Source organism: Myotis daubentonii, chromosome 2 (assembly GCF_963259705.1).
Source record: "Myotis daubentonii chromosome 2, mMyoDau2.1, whole genome shotgun sequence".
Lineage (NCBI taxonomy): Eukaryota > Metazoa > Chordata > Mammalia > Chiroptera > Vespertilionidae > Myotis > Myotis daubentonii.
Window position 1 is genome coordinate 97,213,325 of NC_081841.1, and position 15,611 is coordinate 97,228,935.

The window sequence follows — 15,611 nt, forward strand, 5'->3', positions numbered from 1 at the left end:
TGAAAAAATATATAGCAATGAAAAAACATGCATTCTAGTTGGGAATGAAAGGTGATAGACAATAAATACAATAAGAAAATTAGTGTATCAGGAGGTGACAGGGCTAGGAGAAAAATAAAGCAGAAGCATAAGAAGGTTGCAATTTTATAAAGGGCTGTCAGAGAAGGCCTCTACAAGAATGTGACATCTGAAAAAGATTTGAAAGAAGTATGGAGACAAGACATCTGGATATCAGGGGAAGAGAACTCAAAACAGAGTGAAGACAGGTGTGAAGGCACTAAGCAGGAACACTTCAGGTGTGTATGAACAGTAAATGGAAGAGGGTTGCAAAATGAAGCAAGCAAGAAAGGAAGTAGTAGGACATAAGATTAGGGCATTATTGGAGGAGAGAGGGACATGGACAGAAGAGGTCAAAGCTGATGAGGAACCTCAAAAGCAAGTTGACATTTTGGCTTTTACTCTGGGAAGAAAAAAAAAAGGAAACCATTAAAGAATTCAACTCTGCTTAGTCTTACCTGTGTTTCTGCTTTTTGCTTAGAAGCAGTTGAGCCACAGAAGCACAGGTCTCAGCCTCTTTTACAGCATCCCTAAGTTTTCTAAAGAGATCATTCTCTGGGTATTTCCTATCCTCAGCATCTTCCAGCATTACTCGTAATTCAATCAAATCTGTAAAAATAAATAAAAAAGCCATATACTGTGACCATAGACATAAAAAGTGACTTGTAAATCTTAACCTCTCTCAAGTGAATCATCAACCTAATAGCAAAAACCTACTACAGCTGTGAGAGAACATCACTAATGCAATAAAAGCACATTCCTAATTCTTATAATGTCTCTCAGGTAAGGCAATTTTTCTTTCTCAATAAACCTTTAATGTTAGGTCTACTGGTAACAATGGCTCTTCAAAACATGTATCTACTGCAAGTTAGTCATCTATCCCATTTTAGATCAACTTTTTCACTTAAAGATTCTCAAACAGAAAATTAAGACTATAATCAACCAACCCATTAGTCTCAAATCTCAAACAAAGCCTAGGATTTTTGCTTAATGAAGGAAAAACACATTAAAAAAGGCCTCTTTCAAAATGACAATTTCAGTGTAACCTTTCTTGTGGTTGAAGTTGGCAGATAATGCTTCAGTAACTCGACTGACCCAAGTGTCATAGGACTGTGCCCTGACTTTCACACCATATAGCAGAGAAGGGAGGTCCTCTAATGGGTAGCGATATCTAAAAACAAAACAAAACAACATGGAAATAAAAACTTCAAAAACCAACAACTTGAAAGTAAATTTAATTTTAAGTACAATCAGCTTAAGTAAAGTATAATGGCCAGAGGAATGGGGTCTTGGTACACATAAAGAGAAATCAGAGAAACCACAGATAAAAAAGATGTGAAATCACCTGATAAAGAAACTAATTTTAGTTGCCCAAGTTTAGGGCCAACTTTAAAGGACTGGTTCTCAAGCAGAAAGGTAGATAGATAAGAAATTACCAGCCCAGACACAGGGAAAGGAATTACAAAAAGAGCAACATTAATCCTTGGTTTTAAAAGAGGGTAATGGAAGTTTAATGAGAAACTTCTGGATACCTAAGACATTTCTTCTGCATGGGGCAGGAGCACAGGTCAGTTGGATGGTACAAACACACAAGCCGCTCAGGATTACAGGAGCACGTGAGAGCAGAGAGAAAACATGTGGTTTTGCATGCTGAACACTGTCGCTCATCATCAGGAACAAGTTCAAACACTTCTTCTTCTGACATCAGGACACCCTGAAATATAATTAATGTCATAAGATCAAGTCTTTCTAGTCTTTCAAGCATCAAAGAACCTACTTCAAAAAATTTTTTTAATTTTTATCTTTTGATTTGAGATAGGGGAAAGGAAAGAGAGGTGGTGAGAGAGAGAGAAACATCAATTTGTCGTTACACATTTTTATGCATTCATTGGTTGATTCTCATGTGCCCTGACCAAGGATCAAACCCACAACCTTGGTGAATTCTTGGGACAACACTCTAAACAACTAAGCCAACCAGCCAGTGCCTAAATTTTTTTCTATGGGTAAATCTCTGACTTAAGATATAAATGTGGGGAGGTACAATGGCACTTCATCAAAATACTTTCTAAAAATAATCATTAGTAATTTTTTTTAAGTGAGCAGGACTTAATCTTGGTATCTAAGAATGTACATTTGACTGACTGATACAACTATTTTTAAAATGCAAGGAAGTTATTACTACAAAGGTCAAAACAGTCAGGGAAGTTGTAATTGGGAGATACTTCTGAGTGTCTGACAAAGTTCTATTTCTTGACCAGAATTGATAACAACAAAGTTTACCGTGTAACAACTCATAAAGCCATATGTTTATGTTCTCTTTAAAGTAAGAAAAAATTACTGTCCCCATGGACAATATGTCTTTGAACCAGATACATTAATAATCTACGATCTGAAAATAATGCTGATATGTACAAACATATGCAAGGATAAAGAAGTATAAAATTACTTAAACTGCGCAAATCAAAATGTAATCTACTTCAGAAAGGTAGCAAAAAGAAAGTTAATCACCCTGGCCGGTGTGACTCAGTTGGCTAGAGTGTGTCCCATGCACCAGAAGATTGTGGGTTCGATTCCCAGCCGAGGAAATGTACAAGAGGCAACCAATCGATGGGAGATGTTTTTCTCTCTCTCCCCTTCTCTCTCTAATATCAATAAAAAATAAAAAGAAAAAAGAAAAGAAAGTTAATCAGCATGCAGTTTAAGAAAATAAAAACATTTAAAGTGGCATTTTATAAAGACTTCCATTTAATATGCACTGAGTGACCAGATTATTAAGACCACCTGACATTTGTAGGCAAATTAGCTATAATTTCACACTGAAGTTGCTAGAGGGCCAGACCATTATAAATAGGGAAGCAGGTTGTTTACCACGACAGTAGAAGTGATTTTTTTTCTGAGGTTATGGGTAAATAATGTGATTTAACAGCCTTTGAACATGGGACACACACACACACACACACACACACACACACACACACTATGAGTGGCCAGATTATTATGACGACCCCATCACTACTTGGTTGGGCCACCTTTTGCCTTCAATACTGCGGCAATTCTTCTTGGCACTGACTCCACGAGGTGTTGAAAGGTGATGTGAGGAATCTGACACCATGCCTGATGAATAGCACTGTCCAGTCCTGTGAGATTTGATGGTTGTGGAACCAGCTGCCTGATGGCTCTTTTAATTTCGTCCCACAAATGCTCAATTGGATTGAGATCTGGTGATTGTGGGGGCCACCTAAGCAAGGTAAAGTCTCCCTCATGTTCTTGAAACCACTCCTGCACAATACGAACACCGTGGCATGGCGCACTGTCTTGTTGGAAGAAGCCATCTCCATTGGGATATGCCATCAACACGATAGGATGAACTTGATCAGCAACGATACTTTTTTATAGGTTCAAATTTTTTCTATTTCATAAACAATATCAAGTACCGGACATGTGCTCACCATTTGTACAACAGACTCTCTTAATCGTGTCTCTTCTTCAGTCATCAGAGTCAATTCTTTGCACACCATTGCAGCCAGCCCCACATCTAAGCATTCTGGATCTGCTGCCATTTTGAAAATGAGTTCCTCGTGTGAAAAGACACAATGGCGCCTTAGCCGTCGGTAATGATTGACACACTGACGCCCAATGGGCAACTGAAAACAAGACAAGATTCATAAATTACTTGCTTATAGCATATTCCAGAACAGAACCACTATTTACCCACCAGATCCTCTTTTTTATTATAAAGAAGACAGAATAACAAACTCCATTTGAACATTTATATGACAGCCTTCTTCTAAAGAGTATCAAGTGCCTTCACGTATATCATTTCACATGTGTGATTTTATTAAGTAAATTTTAGCATCTTTACATACATAGGTCCAGTGAAATTTAAAAAGCTGCTCAATGCCAAATAACAATAAAAGTAAGCAAATTAACCCAGCCAGTGTAGCTCAGTGGTTAAGAGTCAACCCATGAACCAGGAGGTCACGGTTCAATCCCTAGTAGGGGGCTTGCAGGAGGCAGCCGATCAATGATATTTCTCTCTCCTGGGTGTTTCTATCTATTCCTTCCTCTCTCTCTCCACCCCCCCACCTAAAATCAATAAAAACATTTTTTAAAGCAAATTAAAGGCAGAAACCATCTCTAACTAATCTCTGAATCATCTCCATTGCCCACCCTACACCTAACCAAGGAGTAAGTAAATCATAAACAGTTAATAAGTATTAGTAATTTTTTAAGTAGAGCTCAAACCCAAGGCAAAGTCCTAAATTTGGTCTTGTTCTTGCTGCTTCCTAAGCCTAATAAGAAAGAATTTTAAAATTATTAGATCAAATAAGATTGTTCATTATATCATTTCATTCACTAGCCAATAAAACAAAAATGATTAATCATGAAATTTAATAAATTAAGGTATCCACAGAAAAGTATAAGATCCAATATTACTAAAGAATATCCTTCAAAATGTTGAGAGGTGATAGAAAAATAACATCATTAAGAAAATCAAAGTCAAAGACTGTATTATAAATTTGCAGTCTTTCCCCAACAAACATGACATAATTATAACTGAATATTTTTTATATTACCTTGTACAAAAACAAGATAGCAATTACTGGCATTATCATTTACAAAGAAGTTCAGTCCATAGAGATCTCAACATTATAGTTACTCTTTAAAATAATTTTTTAGGAAAGAGAATAAAGAAACATTAAATGGCAGGGAGAATAAAAACACCAAATTGTCCACCAGAAGAAAATAATAAAGGGATATTTAAAAATAAAAACATAGAATTAGATATCTGAAAATATGGTAGAATTCTTAAGAAGATCTGGTCATCTTTATAAAATCCCAAAGTGCTCAGAGAAAGCAAAGACTTAAGGAACCATATTCTCTCAGAAAAGAGAAATTCAGAAAATATAAACTGACAATTTAAAATTAAAACAGAATGGGGAAAATAATGAATAAATAAGAACTATGAAATCTTCCAAATGGAAAATTTTCCAAAAACCATAATGGAAACTCTAACTGAACTTTCTAAATTACCACAGCCACTCCAGTCTCTACTGAAATATTCATGAACCCTCCCCTCCCCACCTAAGGAAATATGGCAACTAGATGCATTTTCCAGGGATGTTAGTAGACGTACAACAGCTACTTGCTATAGAACAGACCCAGTCAGCAGTACAGAAGTTCACAGCTTCAGCGAAGTTGTAGCCCTGATTAAATCCAGAATGATAGGCACGAGGAAACGTCACAACAAACTCTCCAGCACACTGATTGGTCCTGTACACCTAAATGCAAATTCAAAATAGTGATACAAACCAAAATAAAAACAGCAAAAAAGGGAGACAGATTTGATCAGTCAGTTTCAGAAGCATTTTCTAAAATTGAAAACAATAAAGAATTAACCTACACACACTAGAAAACAGTATCAGGTTTAAGAAGCAGCCAGAATTCCACCTTCTTAAAGTACTAGCAGTGACTAATAACAAAATTATAATAATTCATGACAAAAATTAGCAGCCAAAAGAAATTCTCAAAGAGAAAATGTTATTCTCACTAAGCTACTAGTTTCCAGTAACTTGATAAAATTTTACATTTAAGAGGACTTAATTCCTTTTATTCTTGTGCTGTAAATAGAGGTAAAGGATAGAACTTCCTCCTACTCTTGGATAATTTTTTGGAACTGGTCTAATTGATTATCTCATATAAATATGGAGATATCCCCAAAATCAGTTTTTCTAAATCTCACTTCATTCTGTAATCTTTTTAAAAGCCCCAGATTCTAATATAAATTCACTCATAAGGACAAAGTAACACTCCCACTAATCTAGTCTCATTAAGGTTTGATGAATATTTGACTGAATATAGCAAACTTATCAAATTTATACTTTATCAGGTGCTAGTAGCTTAAATTTAATAATAATTTTCAAAACTAAGTTGAAAAGTAGAATCATAGCATGTAGAAAACAAAGCTGTGAAATATTTATATGAAATATGATATCCAAAAGAATAAGCATTAGTTACTAGAACTACCACTTAAAATATTTAAACTTTGGTTAAATAGGGATAATCTATATATACTAGAGGCCCGATGCACGAAAGTTCATGCACTCGGGGGTGGGCTATCCCCTCAGCCCGGACTGCGACCCTTCGGGGGATGTCCAACTGAAGGCTCCCTGGGGGGGGGGGGATCAGGCCTAAGCTGGCAGTCAGACATCCCTCTGGCAGTCCGGGAGACCTCAGGGGATGTCCACCTGCCGGCTTAGGCCCGAGCCCTTAGTCAGACATCCTTAGTGCTGTTGTGGAGGCAGGAGAAGGTCCTGCCACTGCTGCTGTACTGGCCAGCCATGAGCCAGCTTCTGGCTGAGCGGCGCTCCCCTTGTGGAAACGCACTGACCACCAGGGGGCAGCTCCTGCACTGAGTGACTGCCCCCTTGTGGTGAGTGCGCATCATAGTGACTGGTGGTTCCCGGTCGTTCACTGTTAGGGTCAATTTGCATATTACCCTTTTATTATATAGGATATAAGGCTAATATGCAAAGTGTCCCCGCAGGAATTTGACCAGGAGACCAGGAGTTCTATTGCTCACTATGACATGTGCTGACCACCAGGGGATGGCGCAAAATGAAGGGAGGCCCTGGCCGGCAGCCAGAAGGCCCCGATTGACCCTGATTGCTGGCCAGGCCTAGGGACCCTACCCATGCATGAATTTCATGCACTGGGCCTCTAGTAAAGAATATAAGATTTTTGCTAAAACCAGATACAATTGTTTACTGAGAACAGAAAGCTATTTTAATAGATAGCTATACATAAAGCATAATTAATACTTTAAAACACCCTTTTCTCAATCTAATAGATGTTGGTCCCTTCAGAGTACAAATTCTAATTTATTTAGCCAGAGGATGACATGACCTTATACTTCCAGTTATAAAACAAAGCACTGCAACTCTACTGATCAAAAGCTAAAATAACTTTAAATTTAAAATACTAAAGGGAGACACAAAAAGACTCACAGGTACACCATGCTCCATTAATACATTGGGGTTCATGATGGTGACTAACTGATGTAGAAGATCAGGCTGAGATTCAAATAACTCAGGAGCCAGCTCCCTCATCACCTCCTCCAGTTGTTCTGCAGCATGAGATGGTACACCATACCATGTCTTTGGCTCCCCCCTAGCAAAAGAAATTAACTGTTTAGCCAGGTAGAGCACGGTGCCAATGAGGCCAGGGTCTCTGATTCAAATCCACTAAATTATAATTAACTGTCTTATTTTATGGCCATAGACTATAAGCCATGAATCCTGGCAACCATCTCATAAACCTGCACTATTTATTGTTCATAATAGATACACACTTATCACTGTTAAAAAAGTGATTCCAAAACATATGAACTCTTTAAGGTGCATCAGTAAAGAGTATCTTCAAACAGGAAAGATGCTATGTGAGAAGTACACACTGTTTCAAAGGATACTGACATACCTCAATTCACAGATCCACTGAACACTCTAATTATTCCCATAATGATGAAAGTAAAAGTCAATGCTTTCTAGAATACCTTTACATAACTTCACTGAGTTCAACTTTACTATCCAAGGAAATAAGGCTAGAAATTGTTGAAACCTTCTATCTATAAATCTTAAGGACCAAAAACTTGCCATCATTAATGTACTAGACTTTAGTACACTAGAGTTCATTTATAATACCAAGTTGTACTCTTAGGAAATGGATTTAATTTTCTAAGAGTACTCATGCTATTTATAGAATAGCTCAATTTCTTAATCCCAATACAATTCACAGTGCCATCTCTAATAGAACTTACTATGATAATGAAAACATTCTATATCTGTACTGGCCAATACAGGGGCCCCTAGTCACGTGACTATAAAGCACCTGAAATGTGGTTAGTGCAATTAAGGAAGTACATTTTTTATTTTACTTAATCTTTTTTGTTTGTTTGTTAATTCTCACCAAAAGATATTTTTTCCATTCCTTTTTTTAGAGACAGTGAAAGAAAAGGATGGAGGAAGAAAGAGAAACATCAATATGGGAGACACATCAACCAGTTGCCTCCCACATGCACCCCAACCCATCCCAACTGGGGAGCAGGGAGGGAACCCAAAACCCAAGTGCCCTTGACCAACGGTGCATAGGCCAATGCTCTAACCCCTTAGCAACACCGGCCACGGCTATTTTACTTAATCTTAATTAATTTAAACAGCCACATGTGGCTAGCAGCTATCACATTACACAGAATAATGATAAAGTAGAGCATGAAAACCACTTGAGTTTTCCACTGCAAGTGTGATCTAAGTAGTAGTTTGGATATGAATAGAAAAATATCATTTAGTTAAGATAGTACTGGACAAGGAACTAAGTAAGCTGTTGGTAAGATACCAAAAAATTCAACAAAATAACTTAATGAATATATATGTAACTCAGGCATTTCTAGAGAAAATGTCATATAAAAAGGAAAAAAACACTTGAAATTTTGAAATACGGAAGGTTTAATCAGATCTTTATATAAACTTTGACCATCCTCCCTTGCATATCAACAGATATGCCAAAGTAATTTTCATGTATACCAAACAAGTATCATTTGGTCTAAAACTCTAAGCTCCTGGGCATGCACATACTTTAAAAGGGAAGGTGTCTCAGACCACAGTATTTCTCTCTTTAATATATTATCCTATTTTAAAAAAATATATTTTTTTATTGATTTTTCTTTTAGAAAGAGAGGGACAGACAGAGACACATTGATTGGGTGCTTCCTGCATGCCCCCTACCAGGGATTGAACCCACAACCCAGGCATGTGCCCTGAACAGATATCGAACTGACAATCTTCAATGCATAGGATGAAAGCCCAACAAACTGGGCTATGACGCTACTTTGATAAAAACTACTTTTAAATTCAGCTCTCCATAATAATATAATCTAAGATTAGTAAACCTTCAAAAGGTTACTAAGTATGAATGCTGTTAACAAAGATTATACATACCAATGCAAATAATTGATGGAATAACTCCAGTGATCTTCAATGTGCCAGCAAAAAGAAGAGAAACACATTCCCACATAGAGCCATGGTACTTTCATACCTGAGATGTCTACATTAATATGTGCAAGAACAGACTGCTCTAGGACAGGCATGTTATTCAAGTTCCAACCAGAAAGTGCGTATTCCTATAAAGAAAAAAAATGTAAATGAGAGATCAGAGATGACCAGTGGCCAACAGAAATCTCAAGGGAGTACTAGTATTCAAAAAAGAAAGTAAAACTTTTATATTTACAGTAAGCTCCTCCACAGAATCTGTGCTTTTTGCTCTCTCATACATGTAACTGATATACCTAAATATTTAATCCTATCTCCTCTCTACGTGGTATTTAGATTTCCTCTTAATTATTTCAGATACCTCTGGTTCATTCTGAATAAATAAGGCTTTTTATTACTCTCTCCAACTTACCAGTAAAATGGTGTGAGACTAATTTTAATAGGTCACTATTTTATCCCCAAGTAGCAGAACATCCCAAAATGTCTACCACATTTTTAGAATGGTACCAGATATTGAGGACATAATGAGATACATAACCCTGAATTTGACTATTAGATAAATTATAACAAAACATGTTTCATAGATAAATTCAATAGAAAAAAAATAATTTCTAGTTTCCAGACATAAAGAAAGGAAGCAAAGCCAGAATGAAAAAAAGCAGTTACCTGACTTTTCATAGAAGTTTCTAACTGAATATAAGCACTAGGCACTGAGTTTCAAACACCCACCCTAAAGCCATATGAGGTAAAGACTTAAAAGTTCTTATGCTAGTGGAGAGCAGTTCTCAAAGCAGGGTCTAGGGAGCCCAAAACTATTTCAGGGGATCCACAAACTCAAACTATTTTCATAATAATTCTAAGATGTTATTTGCCTTTTTCACTATCATTCTAAAAGGAATGTAGTGTGAGTTTTCCAGAGGATATATGATATGTGATATCGCAATAATTGAATATAGAAACAGATAGCAGAATCCAATTGCCTTCCACTGGAAGGTTGATAACTGCTGAACCTGGATGGAAGGAAGGAAGTGCATTATTACCTTCACTTTTACACATTTGAGACTTTCTATAATACAGGGTTTAAAAATTAAACCCTCAATGTAAGAAGTTAAACAGCTAATGACAAAGCTGAAGAGAAAATCTGTAAACTAAATAGATTTGAGGATTTCATCCATAATGCAGCACATAGATATGAAAACTATAAAAGTGTAAGTAAGAGTCAGAGAAGCCCTGGTCAGTGTGGCTCAGTTGGTTGAGCATTGTCCCATGCACCAAAAGGTCACTGATTTGATAGCCGGTCATGGCACATGGGGGGCAAAGGGGCTCGAGCCCCAGTAGGGAGCATTGCAGGAGGCAACAAAAAGATGTTTCACTAAATGTTTCTCCTTCTCTCTTCCTCTCTCTCTAAAATCAATAAATTCTTATTTTTTTAAAAAAAGAAACACAGAGGATAAAATAAGAAAATTCAACATAGGTTTAACTAGAATTCCAATAAAAAATAATAAAGAGATATGATTCTTACCCTCAAAATGCTTTAAAGAGAGAGAGAGAGAAAGAAAGAGAGAGAGAGAGAGAGAGAGAGGCTTTCCAAAATACTGTTCAATATGTTTTTAGTTGATTAGCTGGTTGGCTGAAAAAATAATGAATCTAGTTGAAAAGACAAGGCCTACATACAAAAGTTCCAAGACAAGGCAAATATATTAAACTCCAAATACAGACAAGAGAGTAAATTCTATAGTTCTTCAGAGGACAATAAAATATTACCATCATGGGTTTGGATTGTTAAGAAAAATTCATGGAAAATGAAAAACCTGAGTAGAACTTGAAAGGATAGGTAAGATTTGAAGGTAGACAAAATATACTGGTCTGGCTGATGAAAGGGCAGTAGAATAGTCATACTCAGTAACACAGGAAATAAGACTTAGAAAAAAGATTGGGTCTTTAGTCTTAAGTTTCAAACTAAGATCCCTGGAATTTAATCTTACATTCAAAAGGGGGAACAATGCATTTTAAACATTTTTAAACTTTTGATTATAGAAAATTTCAATATAAACAAAAGTAGACAGATTTAGATAATCAATTCCCAAAGATATCAAAATCTTAAAATTTTAAGTAAAATTAAAACATGAAAAAGCCTGCAGAAAAAAGCAGTAATCAAAAAATAGTTAACATAGCAAGCCTACAACTGCTTTCCTTCAAAGGGTTTGCTTAAAGGTTGGCCCTCAGTCGGCATCTGAAAACTTGCATGGTAAACAGTTCCCCTACACCAGTGGTCGGCAAACTGCAGCTCATGAGCCACATGCGGCTCTTTGGCCCCTTGAGTGTGGCTCTTCCACAAAATTCCGACTTCTGCGCATGGGCCATGAAGTTTCAATCGCACTGTACATGCGTGCCTGCACGTGGTATTTTGTGGAAGAGCCACACTCAAGGGGCCAAAGAGCCGCATGTGGCTCTCGAGCCACAGTTTGCCTATCACTGCCCTACACTGATCAAGTGACTCACAGGGCCTACAACGTGGTTTATACACACTTGCTTTCCTTCCAGGGTTCTGGAATTTTTGGATGTGTTAGGCAGAAGGTGCCTAGTTCGCAGCCCCCAATAAAAACCCTGAGCACTGACTCTCTAATGAGCTTCCTGGTAGGCAATACTTCACTCCTTGTCAATCTGATACTGAAGTAACTAAGTGCATAAGTGCGTGACTCCATTAAGAGAGGACTCTTGCCGAAACCGGTTTGGCTCAGTGGATGGAGCGTCGGCCTGCAGACTGAAGGGTCCTGGGTTCGATTCCGGTCAAGGGCATGTACCTGGGTTGTGGGCACATCCCCAGTAGGAGATGTGCAGGAGGCAGCTGATCGATGTTTCTCTCTCATCGATGTTTCTAACTCTCTATCTCTCTCCCTTCCTCTCTGTAAAAAAATCAATAAAATATATATATTTAAAAAAAAAGAGAGAGGACTCTTGAAAGCTTATATCTGGTTTTCTCTGGACTTTGACCACACATCTTTTCCCTTTACTAATTATACTTTGTACCCTTTTCACTGTAAAAATCATAGCCATGAGTCTTCCTAGAAAATCACTGAACCTGGAGAGGGTCTTGGGAACCCCCAACACGAGTGGTCATGATGTAAGACCATGGCAAACATCCCAACATGATGTGATATGACCAAGACAAGGATGGTAGTAGTGGGAATGAAAAGAGGCCAATCCTATAAAAAATAATGAAAAATGAATTAACAGGATTCAATGATTTAATATGGAATGAGGATAAGAAGAAAACAATATTCCCAAGGTTTTAAGTTCTATGCTATCTTTATTCCTCAGAAGCCCTGTTTATAGAACACACTGTATTCATAAGACAAATGTATTAACTTCAAAAGTATTTTTCCACTAAGCTATGACACCAGGGACGCATGCTATTAGATATCAAAAGGATAACTCATACAGAAGTTTAACACAAATGTACAATTCCTGGTGAAATACTAGTAGTTATCTATCTATTATTCTAGTAGAGTAACTTTCAGAGGAGAGTAACAAACTGACATAAATATAAGTATAAAAAATCTGAAGATTTTATACACATTTTTCTAATAAGTCCTTACAATCCTTTTGTGATAAATGGGTTCTCTTATTCTAACCTTCAACACAAAAACAGAATTCTTACCAGGTACAGAATCTTGTAAGTAATATACTCCCAGTTCTGTTTTAAAGGAATGTGTAATTATATATGCATGATATATAACTGCTTGTATAGATATACTATATCTGGAAGGATATAGTAGAAGATGAAATAGAATCTTCCTCTGTCAAATTGTAAATTTGGGTGGGACGGAAACTTTTTAATTGTAAAAGACTTTCAGAAGGGGTTGGCCCAATTCCTCGTCACAGAAAATAAGGATAAATTTGGAGAAAATTATCAAAATAAGCATTTCAAAGAACTAGAAATTGACCAAAGGCAAAAACAAATTGAAAAGCATTTGCTCTTGAAAAACAAAAGAAGACTCAATAAAAACATTCCCAGATAAGCAAAGACTACAAGAATTCATTGCTAGCAGACCTGCACTATAAATAAATGTAGTCCTCCAGGTCAGAAGCAAATGACTCCAAACAGTAACTTTGATCTACAAGAATGAAGAGTCCTGGCTGGTGTGGCTCAGTTAGTTGGGGATCGTCCCATGCACAGAAAAGTTGGTTTGATTCCTGGTCAGGGCACATGCTTAAGTTGCGGGCTCAATCCTCAACAGGGGGGTGTGCAAGAAGCATCTGAATGATGTTTCTCTCTCTCTCTCTCTAAAAAAAAATCAATAAAAAAGTCTTTTTTAAAAAATGAATGAATGAATGAAGAGAACCAGAAATAGTAAATATCTCAGTAGATATGTAAAGAAGCGTATTTCTTCTCTTACTTTAAAAAAGAAAGGTTGTTTAAAGCAATAATTATATTGCTGTGTTGTGTTTATACACTACGTACATACAATATACAACACACAAAAGAGAGCAGGAAATGAAGAGACACTGTTTCAAAGTTGCTATATTTATCAGAATTAAGTCAATATGAACATGAAGTAGGTTGTGATAAGTTAAAGATGTACAGTGTCAAAGTTTAAAAAGAAAAAAAAAGCTACATATTGTAATTCTTAGAATCAGTAACTCAAAATATATAGCCAAAAAAACCCCAAAGGAATTAAAATGGTATTATGAAAAATATCTGCTCAACACAAAAATAATCATAAAGGAGAAACAGGAACAAAAAGACAGCAGACATAGAAAGTAGCAAGATGGCAGACCATAAATAAACCATGTCCAAAACAACAAGAAAGCCCACTGCATGGGAGAACATATTTGCCAGTGTTATCTCTGGTAAGGGTTTAATGTCATACATACATTTACAGGGAGCTCATACAACTTAACAAAAGGAAGATAAACAATCCAATCAAAAAATGGGCAAAGGACCTAAATAAACACTTTTCAAAAGAGGACATATAGAAGGCCAAGAGACATATGAAAACATGCTTGAGGTCACTAATCATCCGAGAGATGCAAATCAAAACAACAATGAGGTACCATCTCACACCTGTCGGAATGGCTATCATCAACAAGTCAACAAAGGACAAGTGCTGGCGAGGATGCAGAGAAAAAGGAACCGTCGTATACTGCTGATGGGAATGCAGACTGATGCAGCCACTATGGAGAACAGTATGGAGTTTCCTCAAAAAACTAAAAATGAAACTCCCATTTGACCCAGTGAACCCACTTCTAGGAATATATCCCAAGAAAACAGAAACACCAATCAGAAAGGATATATGCACCCCTATGTTCACAGCAGCAAAATTTACAATAGCTAAGATTTGGAAACAGCCTAAGTGCCCATCAGCAGATGAGTGTATTAAAAAATGGTGGTACATCTATACAATGGAATACTACGCTGCTGTAAAAAGGAAGGAATTCCTACCATTTGCAACAGCATGGATGGACGTAGAGAGCATTATGCTAAGCAAAATAAGCCAGTCAGAGAAAGATAAATATCACATGATGTCACTCATTTGTGGAATATAATGAACAACATAAACTGATGAATAAAAACAGATCCAGAGTCAGAGAATCATCCATCAGACCATCAAAACTCAGAGGGAAGGCAGGGGAGGGTGGGGGGAAGGGGAAGAGATCATCCAAAGGACTTGTATTCATGCATATAAGCATAACCAATGGACACAGACACTGGGGGGGGTGGGGGGGGTGAGGGCATGAGCAAGGGGCGTCTGGGGGGCAGTGGGGGGGATAAGGACACATATGTAATACCTTAATCAATAAAGAAAAAATATATATTAAAAAAGTGAAAAAAATAATTAAAAAAAAAAAAACCATGTCAATAATTACATTAAATGTAAAATGGATTAAACACTCCACAATAAAAAGACCACATCAGACTAGATTTCAAGATCCAATCACATGCTGGCTACAAGAAAGATGGCTTAAAATAAAAGAAATAAAAGATATACCATGTAAATAGTATAAGAGAGCTGAAGTGGCCTGTTATGGCTCAGTGGCTGAGCTTCATCCTATGAACCAGGAGGTCACGGTTCTATTCCCGGTCAGGGCACATGCTCCGGTTGTGGGCTCGATCCCGTGGGGGACGAGGGGCGGGGGGCGGGGGGCGGGGGGGGGGGGGGGACGCACACATGCAGGAGACAGCTGATCAATGATTCTCTTTCAACATTGACATTTCTATCTCTTTCTCCCTCTCCTTTCCTCTATGAAATCAATAAAAATATATTTTAAACACAGAGAGAGAGCTGAACTACACTTTTCATTGTAAATCCTTCTGCACGATGTAACTTAAAAAACTCTGTATAACTCTTTTAATAGGAGATAAAACTTTTACTTACTGCCAATTACAGAGGGAAAGTGACAAGGACAAAAGTAGAGAGAAAAGGAAATAAATGATCATCTTAATTCAGCTTTCTACATAGAGGTCATCTCCTATGTGATGGGACTTTATTATGTTATAATTTAAAT

At 37.0% G+C, this 15,611-nt stretch overlaps 1 protein-coding gene across 2 annotated transcripts in view; it reads right to left on the bottom strand.

The window, feature by feature from the left end:
• KDM5A (lysine demethylase 5A) overlaps positions 1–15,611 on the bottom strand; it is a 98,162-nt gene that overhangs the window by 49,330 nt on the left and 33,221 nt on the right. For both annotated transcript variants that reach the window (XM_059683911.1, XM_059683910.1), the window contains exons 11-17: positions 9,051–9,232; positions 7,065–7,227; positions 5,220–5,339; positions 3,507–3,701; positions 1,590–1,771; positions 1,104–1,228; positions 516–666 (exon numbers count right to left, since the gene is read on the bottom strand). In XM_059683911.1, the coding sequence (XP_059539894.1) occupies positions 516–666; positions 1,104–1,228; positions 1,590–1,771; positions 3,507–3,701; positions 5,220–5,339; positions 7,065–7,227; positions 9,051–9,232 (1,118 nt within the window). The remainder of the gene's footprint in view (positions 1–515; positions 667–1,103; positions 1,229–1,589; positions 1,772–3,506; positions 3,702–5,219; positions 5,340–7,064; positions 7,228–9,050; positions 9,233–15,611) is intronic.